General features: G+C 39.5%; 2 protein-coding genes across 3 annotated transcripts; one reads left to right on the top strand and one right to left on the bottom strand.

The window, feature by feature from the left end:
* Nucleotides 1-1,405: 1,405 nt before the first annotated feature.
* dad1 (defender against cell death 1) lies at nt 1,406-4,336 on the bottom strand. The gene is made up of 3 exons (XM_044219442.1): nt 4,004-4,336; nt 2,524-2,694; nt 1,406-1,636 (listed from the first exon to the last, which is right to left on the bottom strand). Exons 1-2 carry the CDS (start codon nt 4,212-4,214, stop codon nt 2,564-2,566), a joined length of 342 nt encoding a protein of 113 aa, XP_044075377.1. The 5' UTR covers nt 4,215-4,336; the 3' UTR covers nt 1,406-1,636; nt 2,524-2,563.
* Nucleotides 4,337-4,476: 140 nt separating this feature from the next.
* On the top strand, nt 4,477-11,767 carry abhd4 (abhydrolase domain containing 4, N-acyl phospholipase B). Of its 2 annotated transcripts, XM_044219440.1 has the most exons (9): nt 4,477-5,045; nt 5,570-5,624; nt 6,177-6,262; nt 6,502-6,606; nt 6,733-7,021; nt 10,263-10,450; nt 10,535-10,646; nt 10,751-10,937; nt 11,122-11,767. In XM_044219440.1, exons 3-9 carry the CDS (start codon nt 6,223-6,225, stop codon nt 11,209-11,211), a joined length of 1,011 nt encoding a protein of 336 aa, XP_044075375.1. In that variant the 5' UTR covers nt 4,477-5,045; nt 5,570-5,624; nt 6,177-6,222; the 3' UTR covers nt 11,212-11,767. The 2 variants fall into 2 exon arrangements, with proteins under 2 accessions (XP_044075375.1, XP_044075374.1); XM_044219439.1 differs by lacking the exon at nt 5,570-5,624.
* Nucleotides 11,768-12,398: the final 631 nt, after the last annotated feature.

Raw genomic sequence — 12,398 nt, 5'->3', positions numbered from 1 at the left:
AACTGCTGGGTAGCTTGTAAATTTCCCATAATACAAAATATAATCAACAAATAAATTATGATTTATAATGCATTAAATGCAGTGGAGTAAAATGTGCAATATTTCCCACTGAGATGTAGTGGAGTGGAAGTATAAAGTAGCATACAGTACAAGTACTTTATTGTACATAAATTGTACATAAGTACAGTACTTGGGTAAATGTACTTACTTTTCACCACTGAATTGTACAATAGTATAATATACTATTAGTTACTAGTAACAATATAACTGACATTACTTTTACTTTTAAATATAAAGTACATGTTGCTGTTAATATTTATGTACTTTTACTATCTTAGTTTTGTTTTAAATGCAAGACTTTTACTTGTAATAGTATTTTACAGAGTGGTATTGCTACTTTTGCTTGAGTAAAGGATCTGAATTCTTCCAACACCGACAGTAAGTGGCTTCCAATTACCTTTATCTATTGTACCTTATATCCAGGACGACACATTTAACGGGTGCTAATGTCAACCATTTAATATGTAGAGGTATGTAGATAGACTGACCCTTTGTCTGCTATTAAACCAAGAGATATAGATCTGACCTTTGCAGGAGAAACCTGGGTGCCAACGTGATTCAGTCCATTTTTCCTCTCTGTATGCAGTTTCATACCCAGTTCAAACTGGCCCACACATTCACACCCCACGGCTCTGCGCAGTTTAAAGCAATTGAGCTGGAATGTGTTTGACTCTATCAGTTATTCCAGAACAAGTAATGAAAGCAAACCCTTTCATGGCTCTGGGGTGTAATGTTCTTGCTTTCCCCCTGTCTTAGCATGATAGGCAGTGGGCCTGCTGCTCAATTTGAAGCTCCACACTCTGTCTCATTGGCTGAAGAATATACTGCAGTCTCACTTCTTCAACTTGAACAAAAATGATGCAATCTGTGGGGTTCAAAACAAGTTATTTGAGGGATGGAGCCCTTTCCTGGCAATATGTGTTATTTTTGGTCCTGTCATCCTTTAAACAGCTATTTATTTCTCTGCAGCCAACTACAGATGTAGCATGCAGCTCACCCAAACCCTGGTGTAAAAAGTCCTATATTTGAAGCTGTAATAGGACTATTAGAGGTGTGCAACCATCAGACAGGTTGTGGTATTGTTTCACATAATGTACTTCTAATTTAAAATAATTTTGTATATTGAAATACGATAAATAAGACCATATTTTTTGTACAAACGTTTCTTTTTAATTATACCTGTTCAGACTCATTTAGAGAATATAATGCATTCAAATGATTTAGATACATCTTTTATGGGTCTTCACATACCAGTAATCTAACAACCACCATTCTTTATCTCCCTTGCCTTAAACAGTGTATTATTGAAAACAATAATTCAAGAACTGCTTCATTATTCACAAGATCACCATTTCAGTTGTTTTTATTTCTTCTTCTCGATGCAAAAAGGGAATGCTTTACAAATTAAAAAAAAAAGAATGACCGTAATCAACCATTATCTGTAAGAAAATGGTTGTGACAAGATGCAACTAATTCAGTGTTGATGGTGGGATGGTACTCTCCAAATCAGTGGCACAAAAGCAGATGTGGCATCATGTCTTAAAAGGGGAGTTCTGAGAACTTCTCTTGTCGTGATCTATGAAAAAAAAAGAAGAGGTGTTTGGGTTAGTGACATTCAGGTTATGGGAATAGTTATTTAAAAGCAACAGGGAAACAAGAGAATGCAGTATGGCCTTTCCACCTGCCTGCAAGTCAAAAATTCAATAACACTGTTTTCTAGTAAAGCAAAAGCAATATGTAGTATCATGTTGATCTCCCCAGAGAAGTGAGACTGAAGGCTACCTTATCAAAATGCGCTATCTGGAGCTGTTCCACTGAGAATGAAGTGATGAACTAGCAAGAATGGTTAATGTGACTGAGAGCACCCAAAGGACAAGGGTATATTTCTTGTTCTACAAACATAAACCAATACAGTAAAGCATATACCTGTATAAAAGCCCACTTAAACATTCTTTAAGTTCATAAAGTGTCCCATTTAATGTCCACTGAGAGACAGATATCGCACATCTCCTTCAAGAGAAATTTCCTCATATTCAAAAGACACATAAAAAAAATCTACATTATTTCATTCTTTAAACTATTTGGCGTTCATCTTTTTTTTTTTTTTTTTTTTTTTTTTAAATGAATATACCCTAGGCTGTCAGTAACGAAGAATGTTCAGGCCTAATTGATTAGTGGGCTCTGTCAAGGCTCCAGAAAGTGCTAGTTGTGATATGGGACAAATCACTCAAACAAGGAGGTAGTCCTAACCAACAGCTGCAGAAACGTCATACTTTGAGCAGCATAAGGAAATACAGCTGGAAGGAAAACTAACTACAGATAATAATAATATGATGAGTGGACATGTGGATGTGTTAAAACATGAATAATTTTTTATTTTTTTTTTAAAGCGTGAATATCGCCACTGTGATTTGAACTAGACTGTGACAATGGGATTGAGAAATGCATGTGTGAAATGTACACCTTCTGAGAGGGGGGACACTGAGTCAGAGGCACGTCTGTTTCAACCAATGAAGTTCATCACGACCAGATGGAGGACGGTGTGAGCGAACAGAAAGTCAGCGAAGGCTCTCTCTGGGGAGATAGACAGGAACTCTCCTTTGTTCTGTGGGTTGATCTGGATACGAAGACACACTAAGAAAAAAGCAAAAGACATGGAGGATTCAGTATTAGTTTCAGCACACATTAGACCCATACATAACACTTAAATGCACTGTGACTGTTACTAACAAATATTTCTATTATCAATTAATTTTTTTTATTATTGTTAGTTTAGCACATAAAACATCACAAAGAGGATGGCTTATCAATTTTTCAACTTCAGCACAGACAAAGTTAGGTTTTTGAACTGAAACTAAAGCTCTGCTATTGTTCCTATGGTTACATTTTTACAGAGAAGTTGCTCTGAAATTAAGAATTATAGTGCATCTGCATGTTTGAACCTGACAAAACCTGGAAACAAGAGGAATAAGACTTGTGGTGGTGTCTGTAATGATGTCCAATTCATTCTCCCTAGAGCTATGCTGAAGTTCAACATTAAAACTTCTCCTTCAGTGGAGTCACAATTAGACTGTATAACAATGTTGCAATACACACTGTAACTGCATAACTACTTAAAAAAAAAAAAACTGTTTTAAAAACATTTTAAGAAATATTTCTTGAACTTTAAATTTGACATAACTTGATATTACCGTGCAGTTGGGCTGAAACAATTAGTCGAATAATTGATTAGTCAATGAGAGGAAAAATTAATCACCAACTATTTTGATAATCAACTATCAAATGAAAGATAATGGTGACATGTGCCAAACATTCTGTGGTGCCAGCTTCGCCAATGGGAGGAGTTGCTATATTTCTCTCTTTTCTATCACTGCAAACTGAATATCTTTGGGGTTTGAGCTGCTGGGTCATCTTGGGTTCTGGGGAAATCTAATGGGCTATTTTTCATTATTTTCTGACATTTTATAGGCAAACACTTAATCGAATTGATCGATTATGCAGTTCAACGCAATGAACATCATATCAACCCAATTGCTAAATCTCACCCGTTTTATTGTTTATGGAGAAGTTCACAAGTCATCTAGTTTTGTTAATATGAGCTCTGTGTAGCAGGGTTTTCACTGTCCTCCACTATGGGAATAATTAAGTACTAAGGTACACCCAGGTTATTAGGCACAACTAGATAAAACTGATGCGAGAGTACTTTCATTGTAGTGGCGAGTGTGTGAACATTTCCATACCCAGAAAGTACGTTTATTCGTGCTATTTTTATAGAATTACAACTCAAGCCATGGGGTTTTAGCTTGGTTAGCTAACTTGTGTCGGCGCACACAGTTCACTAATGGGACGCAAGTCCAGTGACTGACTGACACCCGCGAACTGACTGAAGCATTGTTTAATTCACTGGCAAGACATAACAACATTTAACCGAATAAGTATTTACCTGCGAGAATGAAAGCGCCCACACACGAGATGAAGCCCGACAGAAAGCTATTGAAGGGGAAGGTGCCAACGAGCAGACAGTAGAGAAACTGCAGCGCTCCTGTCAACAAAATGTACAGCAAATATGCATCCACCACTTTCAGCTTGTTGGGAGTCGTGGTGGTGTACTCCTCTAGAAACCGAGAAATAACCGATATGACCGAATTCGACATGATTTTGCCGTCTAATTTGTACAAAATGGGGCAAATAAACGACTTTTGCACAGCTCCTCTTCCTCAATCGAATGAGTGACGTGTCCTCATTAACCGGAAGCGGCCTTGGCGTTACAAAGAATATCTTCCGAGTCGCACGGAAAGAAGAGCAAAGAGCCACCGTGTTGGTAAAAAAAAAAAAAAAAAAAGATCATTGGCGCCGCCCACCGTGCAACAGAGAGGTGTAAAATAAAGAAAGATGATTTACTCTGCCAGCATTTCGAGATGAGGCTGTGTCGACTACATTCTCGATTCTCACCAATTTTCTTGGGACCCGAAAGGCCCCAGTACCTAATTTGTCCCACAAATGTGAAGTTTTCTTCCAGTTTTGAATTCCACCAATTAAAAATCCGGAACACACGCAGAAACGTTGTGTATAGCAACGACAGTACACCAAAAAGTAATGCTTGCACTGGCCTGCCCATTGGGCTGTTTGTGGCTAATAAACACTGTAGTGCCGGGTTGTCAAATTCACGCAAATAATCGCTTTTCATGACTGCGCACGCCCCTTCAGACTTTGTATTAGATGGAAGAAGAAAAGTAACGAGCGACGCTTTCAGCGTTCCGTTGATGTATCTTCGTAATATACCATCTTTGTGGTCGATCAGCTGATCTAGGAATGTCCGCGTTACAAAACATTAGAAATAGCCTACAGTAGTGTAATTTCAAAGCAGATACAGAGGAGCGTGTTGTCAACCTCATAACTTGATTTAACTGGATAGTCACCGGAATATGTCAACCAATGGATCCTGCTGCAACTACAGCTCCGATGCAGACCGAGTGTGAGACAGAGTAAGTTAAGTAACTTAACGTTATATAAGTAAATAGCCGAATACAAACTCATTCGGCATGCTGCTAGTCTTCTTACATCACATGCTAGCTAACTTTTAAAAACTGAATGTGTCGCTCTCCCTCTCTAAGACATTTATTGAGGTTTGTGTAATACAATACTTGACTGTAGTGCTGTGTCATTGTACCTAAATCACACCTAGCGTCAGCCTGTTTGGATGTCAAATATAGCCTACATGTTGTCATACTTATTTGGTGTGTTATATCCATGTGACATTGCTCTTAGGAAACGAAAACCAGTTTTCTGACATTTTAGAAATGTAGCCACCTAAACTAATACAACTTAGAGGCAATTACCAGTAAGCGTTATGTGACAGGAATGGGGGGGGTTGTAGGAAATTCAGTGTAAATTGATCATAAAGTAAAGATCATGGGTTCTTACAAGTAAACAGGACCCCACAGCAGTGGCATGCCGTGCATACTAGTGATTAAACAAGCTTGTCTTGTTCTGCCACTCCTGACAACAGGTCTTTTTAATTGTCATTCACTGGAGAGAAGAGCAGCTGTGAGTGACACTCCATGGTGAGCCAGTTGTCTGGATGACTCAGTAAATTTAAATTGCCTGTTGATTGCAGAACAGGTAGAGGGCCTGTTGGTGTACCTGGTGTATCGATGGTGGAGGTAGAAATGTGAGATTGGCCTATTTCTACCTCCAGCCAGAGAGGAAGTGGGGGTAAACCCACCTCAGCTCATCTTAACCACCTTTTCTAGTTTCTATCCTGAAAATACAAAGGTTGGGAATAGCTTATTTTGTATATTTATTGTATGCTTCACACAGTAAATTGCCTGAAATTAAAATGACGATTACTCGTGGTCAGAGGTATCATGATGAATATTAACCACTACATCACTGCTGTGGGTCTTGGCACTGACTGTGAGTGACAGCATGATGGCGGTGAAATGTGACACTCCTGGGTGTGTAGCGCTCATGCTCCATGCAAATAATGATTACACTGACTTTAACCTTGGACTCGCGCCGCAAGCATTACTATTGTACATTCAGCATGCACGGAATATTTTCTGTACTATCTCTTCATTCCTTTCATGTCTTTGTTTTTGTTTCTCTCATGTTAGGTCAAGTTCAGTCTGGAGCTGGTGGCCTTCCTGGCGTCCAACCTCCATGTCTCTTTTGAAGACTACAGAGTCCAAGATTCTTGCTTGTAAGAATGATTTGACTTATACTGGCAGATTATATAAAGAACTGATATAAATGTAGCTAAGCTTTTGTAATGATACATAAAAGCCGCTAACCCTTTATAAAATATCTCCCCACGCTGAGCTTCTGTAAGTGTGTAATATGACACTTATTTGGCAACTGTTACGTCACTAGCTATAAAATTAACACAGAACCTCACTCAGGGTATACTGATCATTACTCCTCTTTGTCTGGTCACACCAGGTATTCAGAATGACTTATGGGCTAGGTTTGTGACTCTACCAAACCAGGATCGAATATGGACTCTGACCCTCGCCAACAAGGTGGTGCACAAACCTCCAGAACAAGGTGCCGACCTCCTCTCAGTCTGTGTTTGTTTATTGGGAGGGAACAGTTATAATCCCACAGTGCTGTATGCATTATAAGACTCATGACAGACTCCATGTCTTTTCTATTACCCTCTGTTTCCTCTAGCCCCAAAGACTCCCCTGGTGATGGTCCACGGCTTTGGAGGAGGGGTAGGCCTGTGGATCAGGAACCTAGAGACACTGAGTCGGTCACGGCCTGTTTACGCCTTTGACCTCCTGGGCTTTGGCAGGAGCTCCAGGCCTCCCTTCCCCTCCGATGCTGCCAAGGCAGAGGAGCAGTTTGTCAACTCTATTGAGCAGTGGAGACAGTCTGTAGGCCTGGAGAACATGATTCTGCTGGGACACAGTCTGGGGGGCTACCTGGCTGCCTCCTACGCCATCCAGTACCCTTCTAGGTAATAATACTAACAAATCCCACCATGAGCAAGCACTTGGCGACAGTGGCAAGGAAAAAAGCTGCCTTTAAGAGGCAGAAACCTCGGGCTGAACCAGACTCAGGGTGGGAGGCCACCCTCCGAAACTGGGTTGAGAGAGAGAGAGAGAGAGAGAGAGAGAGAGAGAGAGAGAGAGATAGAGAATATATATATAGTATATAGAATATCTCTCTACTGTCAGAGATAGAAAGCAGAGACAGATCCTAACCAAGTAAAGGCTCAGTGACCACATCTGGCATTTGAAAAAGGAAGACACAAAAGAAAACAGAATATGTGGTCACTGTTCGACAGGTGAGGTTGAGAGAGAGAGAGATGCACTTCCTTCTACAGTGTACAACATTCAATGAAATATGGAACGTTTACTTTAACAAGTTCAACTCTGTAATCTCAGATTTCGAAGTGTTAAATGACCTCTCAAAATTAAAATTACTCCTAGGTGAAGGAGACAGGGCATATCTTGCTGCCCAATATATATCAACCTGCCACAACCTGAGGAACAGTGAATTCACACTTGCTTTGGCAATGTTAACATCTGTTTGTTTCCCATGCCATTAAAGCCCGCTGAATTGAAAGTTGAATAGAGAGAGAGAGAGAATCCCACCTAGAATTTTAAAATAATAATAATGTAATGGTAGTGGCAATATTAATAAAGTAATAATAATAAGAGTTATAGGAATAATAATGATAATAATAGTAATAAGACTAATAACAACAACTGTAGTAGCGGCTGTCGAGCAGGAACACGGCGGCAGCAGGCGGCCCACAACCACAGATCCAGTCTCTGCAGCTCTGGAGGCAGAAATACCTGCTGAAAGCGACAGAAGGAGAGAGGAGAGAGACGAGAAAGCACAGAACTATGGGAGAGAAGATGTTGAGTTAGTACCATCTCAGATGGAGAGGGAGAGGAGGAGAGAGGAGCTTAGTGCATCATGGGAAGTCTCCCGGCAGTCTAGGCCTATAGCAGCATAACTAAGGGATGGTTCAGGGCTCACCCAAGCCAGCCCTAACTATAAGCTTTATCAAAGAGGAAAGTCTTCAGCCTACTCTTAAATGTGGAGATGATATCTGCCTCCCAAACCCAAACTGGGACCTGATTCCACAGGAGAGGAGCTTGATAACTGAAGGCTCTGGCTCCCAGTCTACTTTTGGAGACTCTAGGAACCACAAGTAACCCTGCATCCTGGGAGCGCAGTGTTCTAGTTGGGTAATAAGGTATTATGAGCTCTTTAAGATACGATGGTGCCTGACCATTAAGAGCTTTGTAGGTGAGGAGAAGGATTTTAAATTCTATTCTAGATTTTACAGGGAGCCAGTGCAGAGAAGCTAATATTGGAGAAATATGATCTCTTTTCTTAGTTCTTGTCAGTACACGTGCCGCAGCATTCTGGATCAACTGGAGAGTCTTAAGGGACTTATTCGGGCAGCCTGATAATAAGGAATTGCAATAGTCCAGCCTACAAGTAACAAATGCATGGACTAGTTTTTTGGCATAATTTTGAAACAGGATGTGACTTTTGCAATGTTACGTAGGTGAAAGGGTGCAGTTTCTTTCATGTGGAAGTTAAAGGATAAATCCTGATCAAAGATAACTCCGAGGTTCATTACAGTGGTGCTGGAGGCCAGGGCAAAAAAAACTTCAGTTTTGTCAGAGTTTAACATCAGAAAATTGCAGGTCAGGTTATGTTTTTACATTATACTATAATATTAACATTATACTTTTTATTTAATGTTATATTATACTAATACACTAATTTCTACTAGTTATTCAATCGAGTTGAGGATAGTCTTGTTCTATTTTACATCTGTTTTACTAAGTTATTATAAAAATTGTTCAGTAATCTTGTTTACATAAAGTGTGACGTGGGTTGTGTGGGTGGTGCTGGTGTATCGTGTATCCGTTCCTGGTTCGAAAACTACAAGTCCCACATTCCACAAGCCACAATGCGCCAATCACTGTAGGGTTTTAAAAAGCTGTGTCAGTGTTTGAAAAGCTGTTTTCAAAGTGTCAAATGTTTTATAACGCTTTATCAATATTCTAAGGCCCATGCCTAGTGTCTAGATACTAGGGTCATCCACTTCCATAATCCACCACTGGTTTTCACATCATAATTGTACACAAGGAGAGGGAGCTCACACACACGCAGTATAAATAGTATGTAATAAATAAAATTGTTTAAAAAAAAAAAAATTTCATTTGGGAGCACATGTACTCCTTGGGGAAAAAAGTTAGCGTAGAGCCCTGTCACCAATAATCAGGGACAGCTACAGAACAGAATACTTGCAGACTGCAGTGAGTTAGCATTTTGTTTGAGGATTCAGGACTTCAGTAAGTCAGATTCTATGAAAAGAGATCAGTGAAGGCAGAGATTGTATTTGAACAGTGTACATTCAATATGCCTTGTTGAATATTATGTCTTTATTAAGAACAGAATTTTGGTCGGGAAAAAAAATGTGTTGACTTAACAGAAATAATCAAATATAGTGTCACACTATTGTTTCATTTGCTTCAACAATTGTACCTGCCAAAATAATTTTAATACATTTAAGAAATCCATTGTATATTCATTTCAGTTTTTTTGGAATGAATATGGCAAATTAAAATCCATGCCAGTCAGTTATGATCACTTTTGGCACTAATCATTTTCCACAGCCTGCATGTAAATCCTCATTAATTCATGCTGTGGATGTTTTGCCAATTGTAGAAAACATTTTATGATCTTGTTTATTGTACTAGCAACACAATAAAAATGTCATGCTCTTTGAGGAATCGTTTGCTATTTTGGGAAATCAGCTTATTCGCTTTCTTGCTGAGAGTTGGATATCACTCTTATGTTTGTATGGTAAATGTTGAGCTTATTTTTTCTGATAATATGTCATTGTTGTGTTTGCAGCTTTTTCCTCTGCCAAGTGGCCAAAAAAATCTGTTAATGCTGCTTTAAACCTGTATTTATACTAAAACATACAAAAATGCACATAGGAGGATATGGGTGTGAAAATGTCAGATATTAAAATACTGTATGTAAAATGAGAAATTGCGACTACAGCCGCTGTGTGGAAAATTAGAAAAGTCCAAACTTTGGCACCTCCTAGTGGCAGAATCCGAAAAGACAGTAATTCACACCACCTTATGCTGTGCACAAGCTGAAGACAAATAAATGCCAGTTGATAGGATATTATAATGTATTCTGCTCTCCTCTTGCAGAGTGTCACATCTTATCCTGGTAGACCCCTGGGGTTTCCCTGAGCGACCCCAGACACAGACCCAAGAGGGTCAAGGTCAGGGGACAGAGGTGGCGAAGAGGCCGCCCCCTCCACGCTGGGTGAAAGCTATTGCAGCAGTGGTTTCCCTCTTCAACCCTCTGGCTGTCATTAGAGCAGCAGGCCCATGGGGTAAGATATGTTACTGTTTATCTAATAGTGTGCTGTGACACATAATAATCTTTCATCTCATCTTACAGCATGTCATTGATTCAGGTCCGGGCTTGGTGAACAGATTTCGTCCTGATTTCAAAACGAAATTTGAAGATCTGTTTGATGATGACACTATGACACAGTACATCTACCACTGTAACGCACAAACCCCGAGGCAAGCCGACACACGCGTCACTTAATCACATTTTTAATTACAGAATGCCTGCAAAAAGCTGACCCATCTCCTACCACCTTTTCCATTTCCTTTTCTCCTCCCAGTGGTGAGGTGGGTTTCCGGGCCATGTCAGAGTCACTGGGCTGGGCCAAGAGGCCCATGCTGCAGCGGATTCACCTGCTGCCCCCCTCCATGCCCCTCACCATGCTGTATGGAGCACGATCCTGGGTGGACAGCTCGTCTGGGGACAGAGTAGTCCAGATTAGGGAGCAGGCCCACACCAAAGTGCTGGTGAGTAGAGATGCAGAGCAGAGGTATGAGGGAGATATTATTCAAATATGAGTCTAAAATGTGCAGTTCCACTTTAATTTAGTGTCATTTTAATTCAATTCATATTTGTTTTTTTCTTCAGTAGAGAAACTTCATGTGGTAGTGTATAATTGCTTTATGTCATCTTGTGTATTCCACTCTGCAGCTTATAAATGAAGCCTCTCACCACGTGTATGCTGATCAACCAGAGGAGTTCAACAGAGTGGTGGAAAATATATGTAAATCTGTTAACTGACAGTGTGTGTGTGTGTGTATGTGCATAAAAGGACTGAAAGTAAATAGACAATTCATGGTGTTTTTAGCACTGTAACCTCTGCATGTGAAGCATGCTGGATGGTTTTGCGGTGGGGCATATCGAGACATCATGTAGCTCAACGTGAGTGTGAATGTAATTTTGCTCTGAATCCTGTTCTCATAGTAACAAGTTAATATTATTGTAGTAACGTCCTGTCATTTTTTAGCTGATATATGCTTTTTTCAATTTAGTATTGTTGGTAAATGATGTATTTATAACATGATTATGTGTTCATACAGAGTAATAATTGATGTTAATATGTTGCCCATTGTTATAGTTTTAACAGTAAGTGAAACACGCACACTGCTCTGGATGCACTGGGTGTATGTGTTACAGAGCAGCCACATGGCCATTGAGTTACTTTTTTTACATGAACCATTAAGTACTGCAATATTTTTTTCTTTGATCCCTGCCAGTCTCTTACATCTTTCCCATTGTATCAAACAGCTGTTTATATTTTATACCTTGAAAACATTAAAAAGCTTATTAGACAAACTTTCCCCTTTCTGGTCTGCTACTGTAGAAATCCACATGTGATGCACTTTGTGGCCCAACCAGTAGAGGTCAGTAACAAGTGTCATCGCTACTATGTTTACAGTTTGCTTTACGCTTTCAGCAGTGTGCATTCAAAGTGGATTTGTAAAAGCACGCAATTATCAGCAGAATATAATATAAAACTTCATTATGAAAGCAGCATTTTAATGTTGCAACTGGCCGAGGTGGCGCTAATATAACCATTTTACACACTGTTGGTTGAATTTAAAACAGTGTATCATTTTATAGGATGGTCACATGTTTTGTATGTAAACTATAGCTGTCAGATGAATGTAGTGGAGTAAAAGGTATTTCCCTAAAGTAGACATGAAAAGGAAATAAAGCACAAGTATATTGAAATTGTATTGAGTACAGTGCTTGAGTAAATGTATTTGATTACATTCCACCACTGCTGCCTGTGCCCAAACTACAGGATATACAGTGGGGCAAAAAAGTATGGGGGGGGGAAAGAATCCAGAAAGTCATTGTCTGATTTTTAAAGAATTTATTTGCAAATCATGGTGGAAAATAAGTATTTGGGCAATAACAAAAGTTCATCTCAGTACTTTGTTATACACCCTCTGTTGGCAATG

This window comes from Siniperca chuatsi, linkage group LG13 (assembly GCF_020085105.1).
Source record: "Siniperca chuatsi isolate FFG_IHB_CAS linkage group LG13, ASM2008510v1, whole genome shotgun sequence".
In the NCBI taxonomy this organism is placed as follows: Eukaryota; Metazoa; Chordata; class Actinopteri; order Centrarchiformes; family Sinipercidae; genus Siniperca; species Siniperca chuatsi.
The sequence above is the reverse complement of the archived record's forward strand: the minus strand, read 5'-3'. Positions and strand labels throughout refer to the sequence as shown.